Consider the following 20,754-nt stretch of genomic DNA (forward strand, 5'->3'; position numbering starts at 1 on the left):
GTAGTGTTAACTGTTATATCCATTGGACAATCTACAATTTCGGGCTTTTCTTCATCTTTCGGAAAAAATAAAGGTGATTAAATTTATAATAGCTTAAAAGGTATGAAATGGCACATTGATGCAAACACAATAACATAAGTTTGTATAAAAAGATGATCAGTAGAAGCAACAGACACCTTTTATCAAAAGTCTTTATATCTCCAATATTACCTTCAATTTGTAATGTAATATAGCAGGTAGCTTCATTTGATGTTGGCGAGGCAGAGTCGACAAAGATGTATTCAATTACAGTTTGTCCGATTGGGAATACACCAGTAGTCTCAACCACAGCGTAAGCTGCATCAATGGTCATTACAGCAGGGTTGATGTTTGTATAGTTTGTTGAAAACATAGCAACCTGAACATTATCCATTACGGTAATATTGTAGTTTACGGTGCCATTTGGTTTTCCCTCATCAGTAACACCAGTTACTAGTGATGGACAACTAGGAACGGGTAGTTCTTTGTCTGGAAATTGGAATTTTCATGAAAAATACAACTAATTAACAAAAATAACTATATAGCTCGTAGTTATTTACAAGCATGACTCTTAGTCAACGACTAGGATCACGCAACAAACAAAAGCAATAACTAAAACAAAAACATTAGTATCTATAATAATAATAATACTAATAGAAACGTTATCTATAATTATTTTATTTAATGAAAGAGGTAGACGTAGGGCAACTTGCAATAGTCTTTTGTGTGGTTTAGCCTAATGTCTTGTACTGATCTTTGAAGAGCTGCTTTCTTTGTTAATAATTTTTTTTTACATGATGATGATATACAGTTAAGAAGGTGTGAATCAATTATTCACCAACTTATGTAATTGCATAAACATTTAATTGTTATAAGCATTTTGAAAAATCCTGCATCAGTCTAATCAAAGTTATGACTATAAAATTTAATTTACTATGACATATGGCTACAAAATGATTTAAAAACTACAAAGCTAGGCATATTGTAAGAAATAATATAACAATAAAGAATGTATAGCTATAATGAAAAATACAAACATAGTTACAGTACCTTCAACAGTAACCGTAAAATTACACCTATCATTGAAGTTACCACTTGAATCTGATACATTGTATTGCACTGTTGTGTGACCAATCAGAAACATATTGTCACCTGAGGTGTAGTCTGACTCTGGTTCTTGTGTTTGTTTAGAGTTATCAGTAGCAGTCGGTTCTGTCCATGTAACGTTAACAGCAACCGGTTGTCCGCTGGTAGTGTTAACTTTTATATCCATTGGACAATCTACAATTTCAGGCTTTTCTTCATCTTTCGGAAAAAATAAATGTGATTAAATTTATAATAGCTTAAAAGGTATGAAATGACACATTGATGCAAACACAATAACATAAGTTTATATAAAAAGATGATCAGTAGCAGCAACAGACACCTTATAATCAAATGTCTTTATATCTCCAATAATATTACCTTCAATTTTTAATGTAATATAGCATGTAGCTTCATTTGATGTTGGCGAAGCAGAGTCGACAAAGATGTATTCAATTACAGTTTCTCCGATTGGGAATACACCAGTAGTCTCAACCGCAGCATAAGCTGCATCAACGGTCATTGCAGCAGGGTTGATGTTTGTATAGTTTGTTGAAAACATAGCAACCTGAACGTTATCCATTACGGTAATATTGTAGTTTACGGTGCCATTTGGTTTTCCCTCATCAGTAACACCAGTTACTAGTGATGGACAACTAGGAACGGGTAGTTCTTTGTCTGGAAATTGGAATTTTCATGAAAAATACAACTAATTTACAAAAATAACTATATAGCTCGTAGTTATTTACAAGCATGACTCTTAGTCAACGACTAAGATCACGCAACAAACAAAAGCACTAACTAAAACAAAAACATTAGTATCTATAATAATAATAATACTAATAGAAACGTTATTTATAATTATTTTATTTAATGGAAGAGGTAGACGTAGGGCAACTTGCAATAGTCTTTTGTGTGGTTTAGCCTAGTGTTTTGTACTGATCTTTGAAGAGCTGCTTTCTTTGTTATTAATTTTTTTTTTTCATGATGATGATATACAGTTAAGGAGTTGTGAATCAATTATTCACCAACTTATGTAATTGCATAAACATTTAATTGTTATAAGCATTTTGAAAAATCCTGCATCAGTCTAATCAAATTTATGGCTATAAAATTTAATTTACTATGACATATGGCTACAATATGATTTAAAAAAAAAAAGGTAGGCATATTGTAAGAAATAATCATAACAATAAAGAATGTATAGCTATAATGAAAAATACAAACATAGTTACAGTACCTTCAACAGTAACTGTAAAATTACACCTATCATTGAAGTTACCACTTGAATCTGATACATTGTACTGCACTGTTGTGTGACCAATCAGAAACATATTGTCACCTGAGGTGTAGTCTGACTTTGGTTCTGGTGTTTGTTTAGAGTTATCATTGGCAGTCGGTTCTGTCCATGTAACGTTAACAGCAACCGGTTGTCCTCTGGTAGTGTTAACTGTTATATCCATTGGACAATCTACAATTTCGGGGTTTTCTTCATCTTTCGGAAAAAATAAATGTGATCAAATTTATAATAGCTTAAAAGGTATGAAATGACACATTGATGCAAACACAATAACATAAGTTTGTATAAAAAGATGATCAGTAGCAGCAACAGACACCTTATTTTTAAATGTCTTTATATTTCCAATAATATTACCTTCAATTTGTAATGTAATATAGCATGTAGCTTCATTTGATGTTGGCGAAGCAGAGTCGACAAAGATGTATTCAATTACAGTTTGTCCGATTGGGAATACACCAGTAGTCTCAACCACAGCGTAAGCTGCATCAATGGTCATTGCAGCAGGGTTGATGTTTGTATAGTTTGTTGAAAACATAGCAACCTGAACGTTATCCATTACGGTAATATTGTAGTTTACGGTGCCATTTGGTTTTCCCTCATCAGTAACACCAGTAACTAGTGATGGACAACTAGGAACGGGCAGTTCTTTGTCTGGAAATTGGAAATTTCATGAAAAATACAACTAATTTACAAAAATAACTATATAGCTCGTAGTTATTTACAGGCATGACTCTTAGTCAACGACTAAGAGCACGCCAAAGACAAAAGCAACAACTAAAACAAAAACATTAGTATCTAAAATAATAATAATAATACTAATAGAAACATTATCTATAATTATTTCATTTAATGGAAGAGGTAGACGTAGGGCAACTTGCAATAGTCTTTTGTGTGGTTTAGCCTAGTGTCTTGTACTGATCTTTGAAGAGCTGCTTTCTTTGTTATTAATTTTTTTTTCATGATGATGATATACAGTTAAGGAGTTGTGAATCAATTATTCACCAACTTATGTAATTGCATAAACATTTAATTGTTATAAGCATTTTGAAAAATCCTGCATCAGTCTAATCAAATTTATGGCTATAAAATTTAATTTACTATGACATATGGCTACAATATGATTTAAAAAAAAAGGTAGGCATATTGTAAGAAATAATCATAACAATAAAGAATGTATAACTATAATGAAAAATACAAACATAGTTACAGTACCTTCAACAGTAACCGTAAAATTACACCTATCATTGAAGTTACCACTTGAATCTGATACATTGTACTGCACTGTTGTGTGACCAATCAGAAACATATTGTCACCTGAGGTGTAGTCTGACTCTGGTTCTGGTGTTTGTTTAGAGTTATCATTGGCAGTCGGTTCTGTCCATGTAACGTTAACAGCAACCGGTTGTCCGCTGGTAGTGTTAACTGTTATATCCCTTGGACAATCTACAATTTCGGGCTTTTCTTCATCTTTCGGAAAAAATAAATGTGATCAAATTTACAATAGCTTAAAAGTTATGAAATGACTCATTGATGCAAACAGAATAACACAAGTTTGTATAAAAAGATGATCAGTAGAAGCAACAGACACCTTATTATCAAATGTCTTTATACCTCCAATAATATTACCTTCAATTTGTAATGTAATATAGCATGTAGCTTCATTTGATGTTGGCGAAGCAGAGTCGACAAAGATGTATTCAATTACAGTTTGTCCGATTGGGAATACACCAGTAGTCTCAACCTCAGCGTAAGCTGCATCAATGGTCATTGCAGCAGGGTTGATGTTTGTATAGTTTGTTGAAAACATAGCAACCTGAACATTATCCATTACGGTAATATTGTAGTTTACGGTGCCATTTGGTTTTCCCTCATCAGTAACACCAGTTACTAGTAATGGACAACTAGGAACGGGTAGTTCTTTGTCTGGAAATTGGAATTTTCATGAAAAATACAACTAATTTAAAAAAAAAATAACTATATAGCTTGTAGTAGTTATTTACAAGCATGACTCTTAGTCAACGGCTAAAATCACGCAACAGACAAAAGCAATAACTAAAACAAAAACATTGGTATCTAAAATAATAATAATAATAATAATAATAATAATAATAATAATAATAATAATAATAATAATAATAATAATAGTAATAATAATAATAATAATAATAGAAACATTATTCATAATTATTACATTTAATGGAAGAGGTAGACGTAGAGCAACTTGCAATAGTCTTTTGTGTGGTATAGCCTAGTGTCTTGTACTGATCTATGAAGAGCTGCTTTCTTCGTTAATTTTTATTTTCACTTGATGATGATATACAGTTAAGGAGGTGTGAATTAATTATTCACCAACTTATATAATTGCATAAACATTATTGTTATAAGCATTTTGAAAATTCCTGCATCAGTCTAATTAAATTTATGGCTATAAATTCACTCTGATATATGGCTCCAGTATGATTTAAAAACAACAAAGGTAGGCATAATAAATAATCATAACAATAAAGAATGTATAAATGAAAAATACAAACATAGTTACAGTACCTTCAACAGTAACCGTAAAATTACACCTATCATTGAAGTTACCACTTGAATCTGATACATTGTACTGCACTGTTGTGTGACCAATCAGAAACATATTGTCACCTGAGGTGTAGTCTGACTCTGGTTCTGGTGTTTGTTTAGAGTTGTCAGTAGCAATCGGTTCTGTCCATGTAACGTTAACAGCAACCGGTTGTCCGCTGGTAGTGTTAACTGTTATATCCATTGGACAATCTACAAATTCGGGGTTTTCTTCATCTTTCGGAAAAAATAAAGTAATGGGATCAAATTTATAATAGATTAAAAAGTTATGAAATGACACATTGATGCAAACACAATAACATAAGTTTGTATAAAAAGATGATCATTAGAAGCAACAGACACCTTATTATCAAATGTCTTTATATCTCCAATAATATTACCTTCAATTTGTAATGTAATATAGCATGTAGCTTCATTTGATGTTGGCGAAGCAGAGTCGACAAAGATGTATTCAATTACAGTTTGTCCGATTGGGAATACACCAGTAGTCTCAACCACAGCGTAAGCTGCATCAATGGTCATTGCAGCAGGGTTGATGTTAGTATAGTTTGTTGAAAACATAGCAACCTGAACGTTATCCATTACGGTAATATTGTAGTTTACGGTGCCATTTGGTTTTCCCTCATCAGTAACACCAGTTACTAGTGATGGACAACTAGGAACGGGTAGTTCATTGTCTGGAATTTGGAATTTTCATGAAAAATACAACTAATTTACAACAATAACTATATAGCTTGTAGTTGTTTACAAACATGACTTCTAGTTAACGACTAAGAGCACGCGCCAAAGACAAAAGCAACAACTTAAACAAAAACATTGGTATCTATAATAATAATACTAATAGAAACATTATTTATAATTATTTAATTTAATGGAAGAGGTAGACGTAGAGCAACTTGCAATAGTCTTTTGTGTGGTTTGGCTTAGTGTCTTGTTACTGATCTTTGAAGAGCTGCTTTCATAGTTATTAATTTTTTTTAAACATTATCATGATATATGTTAAGGAGGTGTGAATTAATTATTCACCCACTTACGAAATTGCATATACATTTATTTTGTTATAAGCATTTTGAAAAATCCTGCATCAGTCTAATCAAAGTTATGGCTATAAATTCACTATGACATATGGCTCCAGTATGATTTAAAAACAACAATGGTAGGAATATTGTAAGAATTAATCATAACAATAAAGAATGTATAGCTATAATTAAAAATACAAACATAGTTACAGTACCTTCAACAGTAACCGTAAAATTACACCTATCATTGAAGTTACCACTTGAATCTGATACATTGTACTGCACTGTTGTGTGACCAATCAGAAACATATTGTCACCTGAGGTGTAGTCTGACTCTGGTTCTGGTGTTTGTTTAGAGTTATCAGTAGCAGTCGGTTCTGTCCATGTAACATTAACAGCAACTGGTTGTCCGCTGGTAGTGTTAACTGTTATATCCATTGGACAATCTAAAATTTCGGGCTTTTCTTCATCTTTCGGGGAAAACAAATGTGATCAAATTTATAATAGATTAAAAAGGTATGAAATGACACATTGATGCAAACACAATAACATAAGTTTGTATAAAATGATGATCAGTAGCAGCAACAGACACCTTATAATCAAATGTTTTTATATCTCCAATAATATTACCTTCAATTTGTAATGTAATATAGCATGTAGCTTCATTTGATGTTGGCGACGCAGAGTCGACAAAGATGTATTCAATTACAGTTTGTCCGATTGGGAATACACCAGTAGTCTCAACCACAGCGTGAGCTGCATCAATGGTCATTGCAGCAGGGTCGATGTTTGTATAGTTTGTTGAAAACATAGCAACCTGAACGTTATCCATAACGGTAATATTGTAGTTTACGGTGCCATTTGGTTTTCCCTCATCGGTAACACCAGTAACAAGTGATGGACAACTAGGAACGGGTAGTTCTTTGTCTGGAATTGGAATTTTGATGAAAATTACAACTAATTATAAAAAATAACTATATAGCTCGTAGTTATTTACAGGCATGACTTCTAGTCAACGACTAAGAGCACTCAAAAGACAAAAGAAATAACTAAAACAAAAACATTGATATCTATAATAATAATACTAATAGAAACATTATATATAATTATTTCATTTAAAGGAAGAAAGAGACGTATGGCAACTTGCAATAGTCTTTTGTGTGGTTTAGCCTAGTATCTTGTACTGATCTTTGAAGAGCTGCTTTCTTCGTTATTAATTTTTGTTTTACATGATGATGATATCAGTAACACCAGTAACAAGTGATGGACAACTAGGAACGGGTAGCTCTTTGTCTAGTAATTGGAATTTTCATGAAAAATACAACTAATTTACAAAAATAACTATATAGCTCGTAGTTATTTACAGGCATGACTTCTAGTTAACGACTAAGAGCACGCAAAACACAAAAGCAATAACTAAAACAAAAACATTGGTATCTATAATAATAATAATAATAATACTAATAGAAACATTATTTATAATTATTTTATTTAATGGAAGAGGTAGACGTAGGACAACTGGAAATAGTCTTTTGTGTGGTTTAGCCTAGTGTCTTGTACTGATCTTTGAAGAGCTGCTTTCTTCGTTATTAATTTTTTTTACATGATGATGATATGCAGTTAAGGAGATGTAAATCAATTATTCACCAACTTATGTAATTGCATAAAGATTTAATTGTTATAAGCATTTTGAAAAATCCTGCATCAGTCTAATCAAAGTTATGGCTATAAATTTACTATGACATATGGCTGCAGTATGATTTAAAAACAACAAAGGTAGGCATATTGTAAGAAATAATCATAACAATAAAGAATGTATAGCTATAATGAAAAATACAAACATAGTTACAGTACCTTCAACAGTAACCGTAAAATTACACCTATCATTGAAGTTACCACTTGAATCTGATACATTGTACTGCACTGTTGTGTGACCAATCAGAAACATATTGTCATAACAATAAAGAATGTATAGCTATAATGAAAAATACAAACATAGTTACAGTACCTTCAACAGTAACCGTAAAATTACACCTATCATTGAAGTTACCACTTGAATCTGATACATTGTACTGCACTGTTGCTGTCTCTTATTGTCACCTGAGGTGTAGTCTGACTCTGGTTCTGGTGTTTGTTTAGAGTTATCAGTAGCAGTCGGTTCTGTCCATGTAACGTTAACAGCAACCGGTTGTCCGCTGGTAGTGTTAACTGTTATATCCTTTGGACAATCTACAATTTCGGGCATTTCTTCATCTTTTGGAATAAATAAATGTGATCAAATTTTTAATAGCTTAAAAGGTATGAAATGACACATTGATGCAAACACAATAACATAAGTTTGTATAAAAAGATGATCAGTAGCAGCAACAGACACCTTATAATCAAATGTCTTTATATCTCCAATAATATTACCTTCAATTTGTAATGTAATATAGCATGTAGCTTCATTTGATGCTGGCGAGGCAGAGTCGACAAAGATGTATTCAATTACAGTTTCTCCGATTGGGAATACACCAGTAGTCTCAACCACCGCGTAGGCTGCATCAATGGTCATTTCAGCAGGGTTGATGTTTGTATAGTTTGTTGAAAACATAGCAACCTGAACGTTATCCATTACGGTAATATTGTAGTTTACGGTGCCATTTGGTTTTCCCTCATCAGTAATACCAGTAACTAGTGATGGACAACTAGGAGCTGGTAGCTCTTTGTCTGGAAATTGGAATTTTCATGAAAAATAAAACTAATTTACAAAAATAACTATATAGCTCGTAATTATTTATAGGCATGAATTCTAGTTAACGACTAAGAGCACACAAAAGACAAAAGCAATAACTAAAATAAAAACATTGTTATCTATAATAATAATAAAAATAATACTAGTAGAAACATTATTTATAATTATTTCATTTAATGGAAGCGGTAGACGTATGACAACTTGCAATAGTTTTTTGTGTGGTTTAGCCTAGTGTCTTGTACTGATATTTGAAGAGCTGCTCTCTTCGTTATTAATTTTTTTTTAAACATCATCATGATATATGTTAAGGAGGTGTGAATTAATTATTCACCAACTTATGTAATTGCATAAACATTTAATTGTTATAAGCATTTAAAAAAATTCTGCATCAGTCTAATCAAAGTTATGGCTATAAATTCACTATGACATATGGCTGCAGTATGTTTTAAAAACAACAAAGGTAAAATATTGTAAGAAATAATCATAACAATAAAGAATGTATAGCTATAATGAAAAATACAAACATAGTTACATTACCTTCAACATTAACCGTAAAATTACACCTATCATTGAAGTTACCACTTGAATCTGATACATTGTACTGCACTGTTGTGTGACCAATCAGAAACATATTGTCACCTGAGGTGTAGTCTGACTCTGGTTCTGGTGTTTGTTTAGAATTATCAGTAGCAGTCGGTTCTGTCCATGTAACGTTAACAGCAACCGGTTGTCCGCTGGTAGTGTTAACTGTTATATCCATTGGACAAACTACAATTTCGGGGTTTTCTTCATCTTTCGGTGAAAACAAATGTGATCAAATTTATAATAGCTTAAAAGGTATGAAATGACACATTGATGCAAACACAATAACATAAGTTTGTATAAAATGATGATCAGTAGCAGCTACAGACACCTTATAATCAAATGTCTTTATATCTCCAATAATATTACCTTCAATTTGTAATGTAATATAGCATGTAGCTTCATTTGATGTTGGCGAGGCAGAGTCGACAAAGATGTATTCAATTACAGTTTCTCCGATTGGGAATACACCAGTAGTCTCAACCACCGCGTAGGCTGCATCAACGGTCATTTCAGCAGGGTTGATGTTTGTATAGTTTGTTGAAAACATAGCAACCTGAACGTTATCCATTACGGTAATATTGTAGTTTACGGTGCCATTTGGTTTTCCCTCATCAGTAATACCAGTAACTAGTGATGGACAACTAGGAGCTGGTAGCTCTTTGTCTGGAAATTGGAATTTTCATGAAAAATAAAACTAATTTACAAAAATAACTATATAGCTCGTAACTCTGGTTCTGGTGTTTGTTTAGAGTTATCAGTAGCAGTCGGTTCTGTCCATGTAACGTTAACAGCAACCGGTTGTCCGCTGGTAGTGTTAACTGTTATATCCATTGGACAATCTACAATTTCGGGCTTTTCTTCATCTTTCGGTGAAAACAAATGTGATCAAATTTATAATAGCTTAAAAGGTATGAAATGACACATTGATGCAAACACATTAACATACGTTTGTATAAAATGATGGTCAGTAGCAGCTACAGACACCTTATAATCAAATGTCTTTATATCTCCAATAATATTACCTTCAATTTGTAATGTAATATAGCATGTAGCTTCATTTGATGTTGGCGAAGCAGAGTCGACAAAGATGTATTCAATTACAGTTTCTCCGATTGGGAATACACCAGTAGTCTCAACCACCGCGTAGGCTGCATCAATGGTCATTTCAGCAGGGTTGATGTTTGTATAGTTTGTTGAAAACCTAGCAACCTGAACGTTATCCATGACGGTAATATTGTAGTTTACGGTGCCATTTGGTTTTCCCTCATCAGTAATACCAGTAACTAGTGATGGACAACTAGGAGCTGGTAGCTCTTTGTCTGGAAATTGGAATTTTCATGAAAAATAAAACTAATTTACAAAAATAACTATATAGCTCGTAATTATTTATAGGCATGACTTCTAGTTAACGACTAAGAGCACGCAAAAGACAAAAGCAATAACTAAAATAAAAACATTGGTATCTATAATAATAATAATAAAAATAATACTAATAGAAACATTATTTATAATTATTTCATTTAGTGGAAGAGGTAGACGTATGACAACTTGCAATAGTTTTTTGTGTGGTTTAGCCTAGTGTCTTGTACTGATCTTTGAAGAGCTGCTCTCTTTGTTATTATTCTTTTTTAAACATCATCATGATATATGTTAAGGAGGTGTGAATTAATTATTCACCAACTTATGTAATTGCATAAACATTTAATTGTTATAAGCATTTAAAAAAAATCCTGCATCAGTCTAATCAAAGTTATGGCTATAAATTCACTATGACATATGGCGGCAGTATGATTTAAAAACAACAAAGGTAAGAATATTGTAAGAAATAATCATAACAATAAAGAATGTATAGCTATACTGAAAAATACAAACATAGTTACATTACCTTCAACAGTAACCGTAAAATTACACCTATCATTGAAGTTACCACTTGAATCTGATACATTGTACTGCACTGTTGTGTGACCAATCAGAAACATATTGTCACCTGAGGTGTAGTCTGACTCTGGTTCTGGTGTTTCTTTAGAGTTATCAGTAGCAGTCGGTTCTGTCCATGTAACGTTAACAGCAACCGGTTGTCCGCTGGTAGTGTTAACTGTTATATCCATTGGACAATCTACAATTTCGGGGTTTTCTTCATCTTTCGGAAAAAATATATGTGTTCAAATTTATAATAGATTAAAAGGTATGAAATGACACATTGATGCAAACACAATAACATAAGTTTGTATAAAAATATGATCAGTAGCAGCAACAGGCACCTTATAATCAAATGTCTTTATATCTCCAATAATATTACCTTCAATTTGTAATGTAATATAGCATGTAGCTTCATTTGATGTTGGCGAAGCAGAGTCGACAAAGATGTATTCAATTACAGTTTCTCCGATTGGGAATACACCAGTAGTCTCAACTACAGCGTGAGCTGCATCAATGATCATTGCAGCAGGGTCGATGTTTGTATAGTTTGTTGAAAACATAGCAACCTGAACGTTATCCATGATGGTAATATTGTATTTTACGGTGCCATTTGGTTTTCCCTCATCAGTAACACCAGTAACTAGTGATGGACAACTAGGAACAGGTAGTTCTTTGTCTGGAAATTAGAATGTTCATGAAAAATACAACTAATTTACAAAAATAACTATAAATATCATATAGCCCGTAGTTATTTACAGGCATGACTCCTAGTCAACGACTAAGAGCACGCTAAAGACAAAAGCAATACCTAAAACAAAAACATACAGATAAAAGGTACAATTATGCAATTTTCCCTCCTTATTGCAAACGTACTCCAGTATAAATATAAATATAAATATATTATGAAGCACATACGGCAACACAAAAACATAATCCTAACTTCATGAATTCTACTATAATATACATTATCTTAGTTTCCTCTTATTAAATTCTATAATTGCGGACGGCAGAAAAGAGTTCCTAAATCTTTCGATTTTATTATTCGGTATTCTAATTCGTTCGGATTTTTTAAGCATTATTTCCCCACGCAAAGGGTATGTTTTTTCAGCTATGATTAAGTTTAGTTTCTTATACAAAAGGTCAGAGTATTAGAGAGCCTCGAGCTCCACCATGTTCTTTCTTACTACTTTACTAGCTACTCTAACAACTCTATCTAGCCTGCAATGGTTGGCCTTGGTTATACTGTTACCCCAAACAATACAGCAGAAACTTTCTTTTTTCTTTCTTTCTTTATTGTATACGCAAAAAAAACAAACAACTGGTATACAATAGGATATAAACTAAGTACTGATTGGATAACAGATACGTAAAACAATTCCATAAGCTTGCTACATAAATTGAACCTTTTCATCTTCCTTAAAAAAATACAGACGTATATTGCATTTTGCATATAATTTATCAGTATTGAAGTTCAAATTAAGTTTTTCATCCACAAAGTTCCCCAGATATCTGTACTAATATACAACCTCTACTTGTTTATTATTAATTAACAAAGTATCATGTTGTGTTACAGACTTCCTATGATCAATACTAATCTCTCTTGTTTTGTCAATGTTTAGCATCAAGTGGTTATTAAGGCACCAATCAACGAAAGAATCAACATGCTGTTTATATTTATCGACATGATCTTTCTCGATTAACCCAACAAGACAGGTGTCGTCAGCATATTTTATGTAAAAACAACTGACATCGGTAATAGGCGATATAAAATTCCTTTAATAAAGTGAAAAACGAACAGGCGATAAACTACACCCTCGTGGAGCACCAGTATTAGATAGTTTAGGCTTTGAAATATTGTTAAATTCGTACTGTTTGTGGCCTGTTAGATAAGAACTCTGATATCCATATATTAAGTACTGGGTTAACATTCATCTCCGTAAGGTTTTCATCAGTAAATAGGGTTGTATCGTATTGAAGGATGATGAGAAATCCAGAAACAAGATTCTGGCGCAAGTTGCCTTTCTCTCCAAGCATTTGGAGGGAAAGGCAATTTGTGCCAGAGTCTTGTTTCTGGATTTCTCATAATAATAATAATAATAATAATAATAATCGTAATAGAAACATTATTTATAATGATTTTATTTAATGGAACAGGTAGACATAGGGCAACTTGCAATAGTATTTTGTGTGGTTTGGCCTAGTGTCTGTACTGATCTTCGAAGAGCTGCTTTCCTTGTTATTAAAATTTGCTTTTATTTGATGATGATCTATGTTAAGGAGGTGTGAATTAATTATTAATCAACTGATGTAATTGCACAAACATTATTGTTATAAGCATTTTGAAAGATCCATCATCAGTCTAATCGACGTTATGGCTATAAATTCACTATGACATAAGGCTGCAGTATGATTTAAAAACAAAGGTAGACATATTGAAGAAATAATCATTATAATAAAGAATGTATAAGTAATACCGAAAAATAATCAATACAAGCATAGTTACAGTACCTTCAACAGTAACCGTAAAATTACACCTATCATTGAAGTTACCACTTGAATCTGATACATTGTACTGCACTGTTGTGTGACCAATCAGAAACATATTGTCACCTGAGGTGTAGTCTGACTCTAATTCTGGTGTTTCTCCAGAGTTATCAGAAGCAGTTGGTTCTGTCCATGTGACATTAACACCAACTGGTTGCCCATTGGTTGTGTTAACTGTTATATCATTTGGACAATCAACAATTATAGGATCTTCTTGATCTTCTGGAGAAAATAAAAACAATTAATTTGATCTAATTTGAAATCACTTAATAAGGAGTGATTTTTTCACCCTAAATGACAACTTATAGTACTAAGTGGTCAGTTCGTTCCCAATTCCCAAAAGGGAATTCGTACCAGATCAGCTTTGATTAATTTCAATAATAACAATAACAATAAAAATAATAATATTAATTACCCCCGGTCTCTGGATCAAATACATGGAACAACATTCATGCCCCAAAAATGTTGCAGCTGTAATCAGCGCATGGTTGTGTTTGGACCTACCAAGTACCCACTTCTACTCCTGGGTGGAGAGAGACAACCGTAGATAAAGTGCCTTTCCCAAGGACACAAGCGACTTGCACAGCGAGAGTTTCAAACCCCCGATCTCAAGGTTGGGAGTCCAAACCACAACCGATGCGCCAACCACTTTTACATCAACCTATCTTTAACAAGCGCATTGGTAACAAATCTTTTTTGTGCGAGTTGCCACTCATCTAGAATAACCTTCCAGTGCACATTCGATCGTCACCATTTGTGGCTGTCTTTAAGTCTAACTTAAAGATCTTTAACTAATTATCCCATTTTTATTCTTGTTTTATTTATTGTTGCATTATTTATTTGATTCCAAACTTTGCCACTGCTTCTCTTGATTTGTTTACTTGTTCTGTGCTTGGGTCAGGCAATAATCACGGCTGCGTGTGGGTTGTGAGGTGCCTAAATATGTGGGGTGCAGCGCTTCATATCTGCAAAGAAAGGTGCTTTACAAATGTTCTGATTGGATTGGATTGGATTACTTTAAAAAAAAATCTTCCAAGTAATTTTTTTCGCAATGATTTGGAAACATATTAAGCATTTAGTACGATGACAGGTCAAGTAAGACAAAAATATTATTACAAACCTCCTGACGCAAACTACAAAGAAAAGAAAAAACTACATCGGAAAAGAAATTATTTAATAGCCTATGAAGGTATTAAAGGACACATTGATGCACTTAACCTTAATAAAATATTCAATATCATTTTTGGTTTCCACAAATTATAGGCCAAAAATGCAACACAAACAATTACTATACAATAATTCTTTGCTATATTTTTTTGTTTGCATTAATGTTAAGTCTGCATCCCGCATCATTGGAATCGAGCAGCCTTCAATAGATGTAATCTATCATGAAACGTATGGTTAAAAAGGCAATGGCGATTGCTGGGGACAGAAATCACCCAGCCAACCATTTATTCACTCTGATACGGAGTGGTCGCCAATATCAATCACTAATGACCGGGAGGGGTAGATCTCTACGTAGTTTCTATCCCTCCGCCATTACGACATTGAACAAATCTCTAGAGTAGTTTGAATTTTCGTATTTTATGTTTGTTTTTGTTGTTGTTAAGGAACTAGACCGAATTTCATTGTATGTGTATTGTACATGTATGCATGAAAAATAAATCTATTGGGTATTGAGTATTATAGCAATAGCCATAATAGCAATAATATTTTATATTCTAATCTTTCTGGTAATGTAAATTATCAGGTTGTTTATTTTATTAATTATTATTATTTTTTTCTTACCCACGTCACAGATATCGCCAACATATCCAGTTCCAACGCAGTTGCATACATAGCTGTCCGTTCCATTCATCTGGCAAACGCCATTGTTTGCACAAGGACTTGGTGAACACGGATCATCTAGATAGACAAACAAGTCAGAAATTATATACTGTATTACTGATTTGGCAGAATGATTGCTGAGTCTGATTGACTTACACTCATAGTAAACCCCATAGCTTGAAATGATAAACACAGCCTGAGATTACTTAAACATGTAATCAGTACATTGCCACAAAATACTAATAGGCTAATAATAATAAGGCTAATAATAATAATAATAATAATAATAATAATAAGGCTAATTATAATAGACATAAAAATAAAAATAATAATAATAATATGATTATTATTAACAAATTAATAATAATAACCATTATCATTATTATTACATTATGGATGGATGGATGGATGGATGGATTTATTCGGTGTAAACATCAAGGATAATTCACGAAAGTCTAAAGAAGACGTATCTTTAATAGAGTCCTTCTGGTGGTGATTGGGCAGTACGCCGGGGGACAATCCCTACTGGATTTTGTTTCCGAAAATTGCACTGCGTTTTTTTTTTAACGTGCACATGGGCCATAATGCACACAGGACCAACGGTGTAAACGTGTCATCCAACAGACAGTGCACTATCGTAACTTGCATTTCAACTCTCCAGCTGAAATACAAGGAGAGCAACGATGGGAATTGAACCGGGGTGACTTTTTTCCCGTACGAAACATATCTAGACTTTCCATACAATATAATTCTCTTATTTTTAACTACTAATAATTTTACAATAGTTTGTCTATATTTCGTTCTATGATTAATCATTGGAATAGATGAGACTATTGTTTGTGTACTCTTTCGTCTCTATATTTTATATTTTTTAAATTTTATATATTTTACCAGCCTGTTAGTGGCGATGATTCGCTGTTGGTCTGATGAAATGAAATAAATAAATAAATAAATAAATAATCAACTGTCCAACAAAATCTATAAATGGTGCTCATATCTACACCCTGCAACGGATCATCACCAAAATGTTATCATTTCCTTATTTGACCACGAAAAACTATTCTACATAGTGAAATGACCCTAATATTTTCCTTAAGTGCATTGTTCCCAACACATACTAATTTCTTCCTTGTAACTTTGTTAAACTTTCCCAAAAACTAATTCAGATCAATTTACCCGTTTTTTTTTAAATATCTGGTGTAGTGCTAGCCCTTAAATTACTTTAATTGGTCCTCACATGCAAACCCCACCCTAGACTGACATTAAATATTAGGAGGCACATTCTTAATGTATGGTCTATGTTTCGACAAAGCATGGAATAGTTCCAAGCATGGGAAGTGACCAAAGTGCCGGGCAGAAAAATGCGGTCCAAAAATATACGGGAAAAGTATGCAAGATAAAAAAAATAGATTTACTATATCTGTTGTACAGGACATAGAGCTATTATTCATTGCTATAATGTGAAATTAAGTTGAAATTGCGACAAAAAGAAAAGTTGTTAAAAAGTATAAAGTTAAAAAAAAAGTATGAAAAATCCAAAATATTTATACTGTAGTATGCTAAAAAAAACATTAAGAGGTTTAAAAAAAATACAATGAAAACCATACAAGTGTTGATGATGTCATGCAAGATGGACGTGAAAAACTTCTCTCTTGATTTCGTATTGTTTTTCCTGCTTTTGGACTTTTCCCTTGATGTTCTATACACAAGAGAGGTAATTTTTAACATTCGTTGGTCTTCGCCTTCAGTCATATTGTCCGATTTGGAGATTGCTCTAAATGATCTTAATATTATTCGGCCAAGCCTGATTGATAGCAAATATGAATAAATTTTCATTCCTGATGATGACATAATTAATGTCGAAATATTGAATCCCGACACGATGGCGTGCATTTCGATACTTGGATTATACCATCTTATACTGTATAAAATCATAGAACTAAAAAGAGAAAAGTGTTCCGAATCATGATCGTATAAGACCCCGCACACAACAAGCTTAGTGTTGTTTTCGATTTGTAGGTCAGAGAACAAGTTGGTCATTGATGTAATATAATCAGATTTCTTCATTATCGCAATACCATTTACTTTATCAGGTCTAAGAATTACATATTTAGTGAGTAGGATTTTTAAAGTATTAATACGTTTGGCATCACAATTTAATTTGCAGTTAAACCATATAATAACTTAACTGGCGAAACATTATCTAAGGAAAAGGAATCTGTCTTAACATTTGGTGTCCGTAATGGATTAGCAACACGACCTAAGGATTCTTACATGTTTGTTTACGCAGAAATAAATTTGGGAACAACTTCATAATGCTGATGTTCTACCCAAATCATTTATTAAACGTGAAAAGATTAAGAACCCAATTTGTGCCATGACATGTAACTTTCTTGATTTTGATAACCTCAACACAAAGAAATTCGTCCAGTATCAACCATGCCTGCCTAAATTACATAAGGATTTTGACAATATTCCACCTCTAAGACCTATTATTGATACAATCGGCACTTGTTATTACTCAGTAGCTAAGTTCTTATCTAAATTAATGACATTGTCCTTAAAGATTTGTTTGATGCTGCTGACCGCATTAAAGGTATACCATACCATTTATATAACTTAGGTTACCGTTTTGTATCTTTTGATCTTGCCAATCTCTGTTTACAAAATGTTCCCCTTACTAAGGAAATTAATATAACTCTTGATAGGGTTTACAATAAGAAATTGAAATCTACTAATCTTTAAAAAATATGTTAAGGAAACTACTTAGGGATTGCTGTACTAAAACTGTATTTACGTGTAATAATGAATTCTATAAACAAACTGACAGGTTTCAATGGGCTCACCCCTTGGACCAGTTTTAGCCAACATTTTAATGACTGAACTAGAAGAGTCTATTGTTCCTAAATTTATAGAATCAGGTATTATTAAGTTTTATACTTGTTTTGTTGATGACACACTAGTGCTAGCTAAACCTAACGATTTTCATCACATCCTACGTCACTTTAACGCTTTTCATAAACAGATTAACAGTGAACAGTGATATAGTACATTTTCTGGATTTACAATTTGACAACAGCGTAGGAAGCATGAGTATATATCGTAAAAATACACATACAGGTCAATATAACCATTATGATAGCTTTGCCCCATGGAACCATAAGATTTCTTGGATTTGTAGTTCCAAGAGCCCACAAACTGTGTACTCACGATAAACTTCAAGCAGAACTTTGTAACATTAGAAAATTTATGTCATGGAATGGGTACCCTTTAAAAGTTGTTAACCATGTACTCAATAAATTAAATACATAGGAATACTGATAATAGCTTGATTAAGATTTGGGTTAGATTGGCTTATCTAGGAAAGGCGGGTGAATCCATTTTACGTAGATGCTTAAACAAAGTAAAGAAACACTTAGTTAAAGAGGTAAAATTCATAACATTATGGCAGTACAAAAATGTCTCTCATTTTATATCTACCATACTAAAGATCAAACCCCTAAGGAGCTCTATTGTTTATCATTTTAAATGTTTATATTGGCAAGAGAGATAGATGCTTAATAACTAGACTTAAAGAACATTCTTCACGATCTGATAGTGTTATAAATGATCATATACAAAATTGTGAGGCATTCCAATGTTTTAGGTTTACAAGGTATACTTTAAAATGATAATGTAGCCTTTAATGTAAGTAAAAAATTAGGTCTATTATTTATTATTTTCTAATACTAACCATGGAGGTAAAAAAAATCATTTTTTCCTCCATGTACTAACATTATTGACAGTTCGCAAAATTGGTCTATACTATTGTTTAAAGAAGCGTTTGCAATACCACATGGAGGAAAAAAATATTATTTTTTCCTCCATGGCTATACGTAGGCTACACCCATTGCTTAACAATGGGCTGAAAGCTTCAAATGAGCTTTCTGTGTTCTTGTAGGTACCTTTGATATCAGTAGGGTAAGAATGCTTTGATCTTTAGTTTACTCATAACTATGTCACCTACTAGGGGTAATGTTTTGATTGGTCCAACACTTTTGGTACTTGTGCATATAAGCTTGCAAATATGGATAATTTTTCATTCCTGATGTTGACATAATTAATGTCGAAATATTGAATCCCGACAAGATGGCGTGCTTTTGGATACGTATGTATTATTCTATCTTATATTGTATAAAATCATAGAAGTAAAAAGAGAAGAGTGTTCCGAATCATGATCCGATACTATCTTATTTGAGATTAATCAGACTTTTCGGTTTTATAAGGTACAATATGTTAGCAGAAATACAAGATTTTATCGAATTTCAGATGTGATATTTAATATAATGTTAAACATTCAAAACGTTCCCATTTTTAACTGGATTGTTGATTGCGATCACAAATCCGTTTCCCTTTACGTGTTGCTGACAACCAGCAACTATATACACATCGACACAATTTTAAAGCAAATGTTTTATGTACAGATCCTCAATCCATTAATCACCTTAAAATTGCCCTTGAGCATACAGATTGGTCATATTTTGAACATTTATTGGACTCTCATCCGCACTTATATTGTTACGATAACTTTATTACGTATACTAAATCATTATTAACTTCTAAGTTAGGCTTTAAAACTGTCCGGAAACACTCTAATGATGCTAAGTGGCTGAGTCCTGGCCTTAAGAAATTCATTTCATTACGCCAATAGGCGTGGTTTAATGACCACGATCTCTTTGATAACCTCAAAGGATGGGTCTGCTTCCATGTGCGCAAGGCTCTAAGTGTTCATATAATGAAAATATTCTTTATAATCTTAAGAAAGGGTCTTCCTCGTGGTGGTCAGAGATTAACAAAATTATCTCATCTAAGAAGAAATCTTGTTCGGCATTGTTTCTCCTAGTGGAAATCAAATAAATGACTCCTTTGCTATTGCCTTCTATTTCAACACTATATTTTCTAATCAGTGCTTTAGTGTCAATTATTTCTCTCTTCCTGCTACCTGTCCCCCTTCCCCTCTTGCGACTGCTCCTCATTTGTTACTCTCGATGAATTTAATGATGACGTTGAAACCCTTAGTAATTCAAAATCTCCTGGTCCTGACAATATCAGTAATGTTATCATCAAACACGTTTCTCCTTTCTGTTCTTTATTGCGTACAT

The 20,754-nt window shown here is 32.8% G+C and overlaps 3 protein-coding genes across 3 annotated transcripts in view; all 3 read right to left on the reverse strand.

The window, feature by feature from the left end:
- Positions 1–210: 210 nt before the first annotated feature.
- On the reverse strand, positions 211–5,190 carry LOC117101384 (hyalin-like; the record flags this gene model as incomplete). Its single annotated transcript, XM_033241361.1, has 8 exons — positions 4,946–5,190; positions 4,028–4,324; positions 3,614–3,868; positions 2,756–3,052; positions 2,342–2,596; positions 1,483–1,779; positions 1,069–1,323; positions 211–507 (listed from the first exon to the last, which is right to left on the reverse strand). Coding segments are annotated over exons 1-8 (2,176 nt in total), but the record flags the coding sequence as incomplete, so codon positions are not given.
- Positions 5,191–5,625: 435 nt separating this feature from the next.
- LOC117101385 (hyalin-like) lies at positions 5,626–9,890 on the reverse strand. Its single transcript, XM_033241362.1, has 8 exons — positions 9,689–9,890; positions 9,275–9,529; positions 8,416–8,712; positions 8,104–8,256; positions 7,858–7,926; positions 6,634–6,930; positions 6,214–6,473; positions 5,626–5,661 (listed from the first exon to the last, which is right to left on the reverse strand). Exons 1-8 carry the CDS (start codon positions 9,888–9,890, stop codon positions 5,626–5,628), a joined length of 1,569 nt encoding a protein of 522 aa, XP_033097253.1.
- Positions 9,891–10,033: 143 nt separating this feature from the next.
- The window catches only part of LOC117101387 (mucin-3A-like), a 53,971-nt gene continuing 43,250 nt past the window's right edge, over positions 10,034–20,754 (reverse strand). Inside the window, exons 15-20 of the mRNA XM_033241363.1 lie at positions 15,575–15,691; positions 13,751–14,008; positions 11,622–11,918; positions 11,208–11,462; positions 10,345–10,641; positions 10,034–10,185 (exon numbers count right to left, since the gene is read on the reverse strand). Of these exons, the coding sequence (XP_033097254.1) occupies positions 10,034–10,185; positions 10,345–10,641; positions 11,208–11,462; positions 11,622–11,918; positions 13,751–14,008; positions 15,575–15,691 (1,376 nt within the window). The remainder of the gene's footprint in view (positions 10,186–10,344; positions 10,642–11,207; positions 11,463–11,621; positions 11,919–13,750; positions 14,009–15,574; positions 15,692–20,754) is intronic.

Source organism: Anneissia japonica, unplaced genomic scaffold (assembly GCF_011630105.1).
Source record: "Anneissia japonica isolate Jap-2015-1 unplaced genomic scaffold, ASM1163010v1 scaffold287872_len80017_cov105, whole genome shotgun sequence".
Taxonomy (NCBI): domain Eukaryota; kingdom Metazoa; phylum Echinodermata; class Crinoidea; order Comatulida; family Comatulidae; genus Anneissia; species Anneissia japonica.

What these genes read in the sequence shown, in the direction of transcription:
- LOC117101385 (XM_033241362.1), bottom strand. Translation starts at nt 9,890, where the DNA reads ATGGATAACGTTCAGGTTGCTATGTTTTCAACAAACTATACAAACATC. An exon ending in TATTACATTACAAATTGAAG is followed by an intron (nt 8,257 to 8,415) that starts GTAATATTATTG and finishes TTATTCCAAAAG; the next exon opens with ATGAAGAAATGCCCGAAATT. An exon ending in TTTTACGGTTACTGTTGAAG is followed by an intron (nt 6,931 to 7,857) that starts GTACTGTAACTA and finishes TTCCAATTCCAG; the next exon opens with ACAAAGAACTACCCGTTCCT.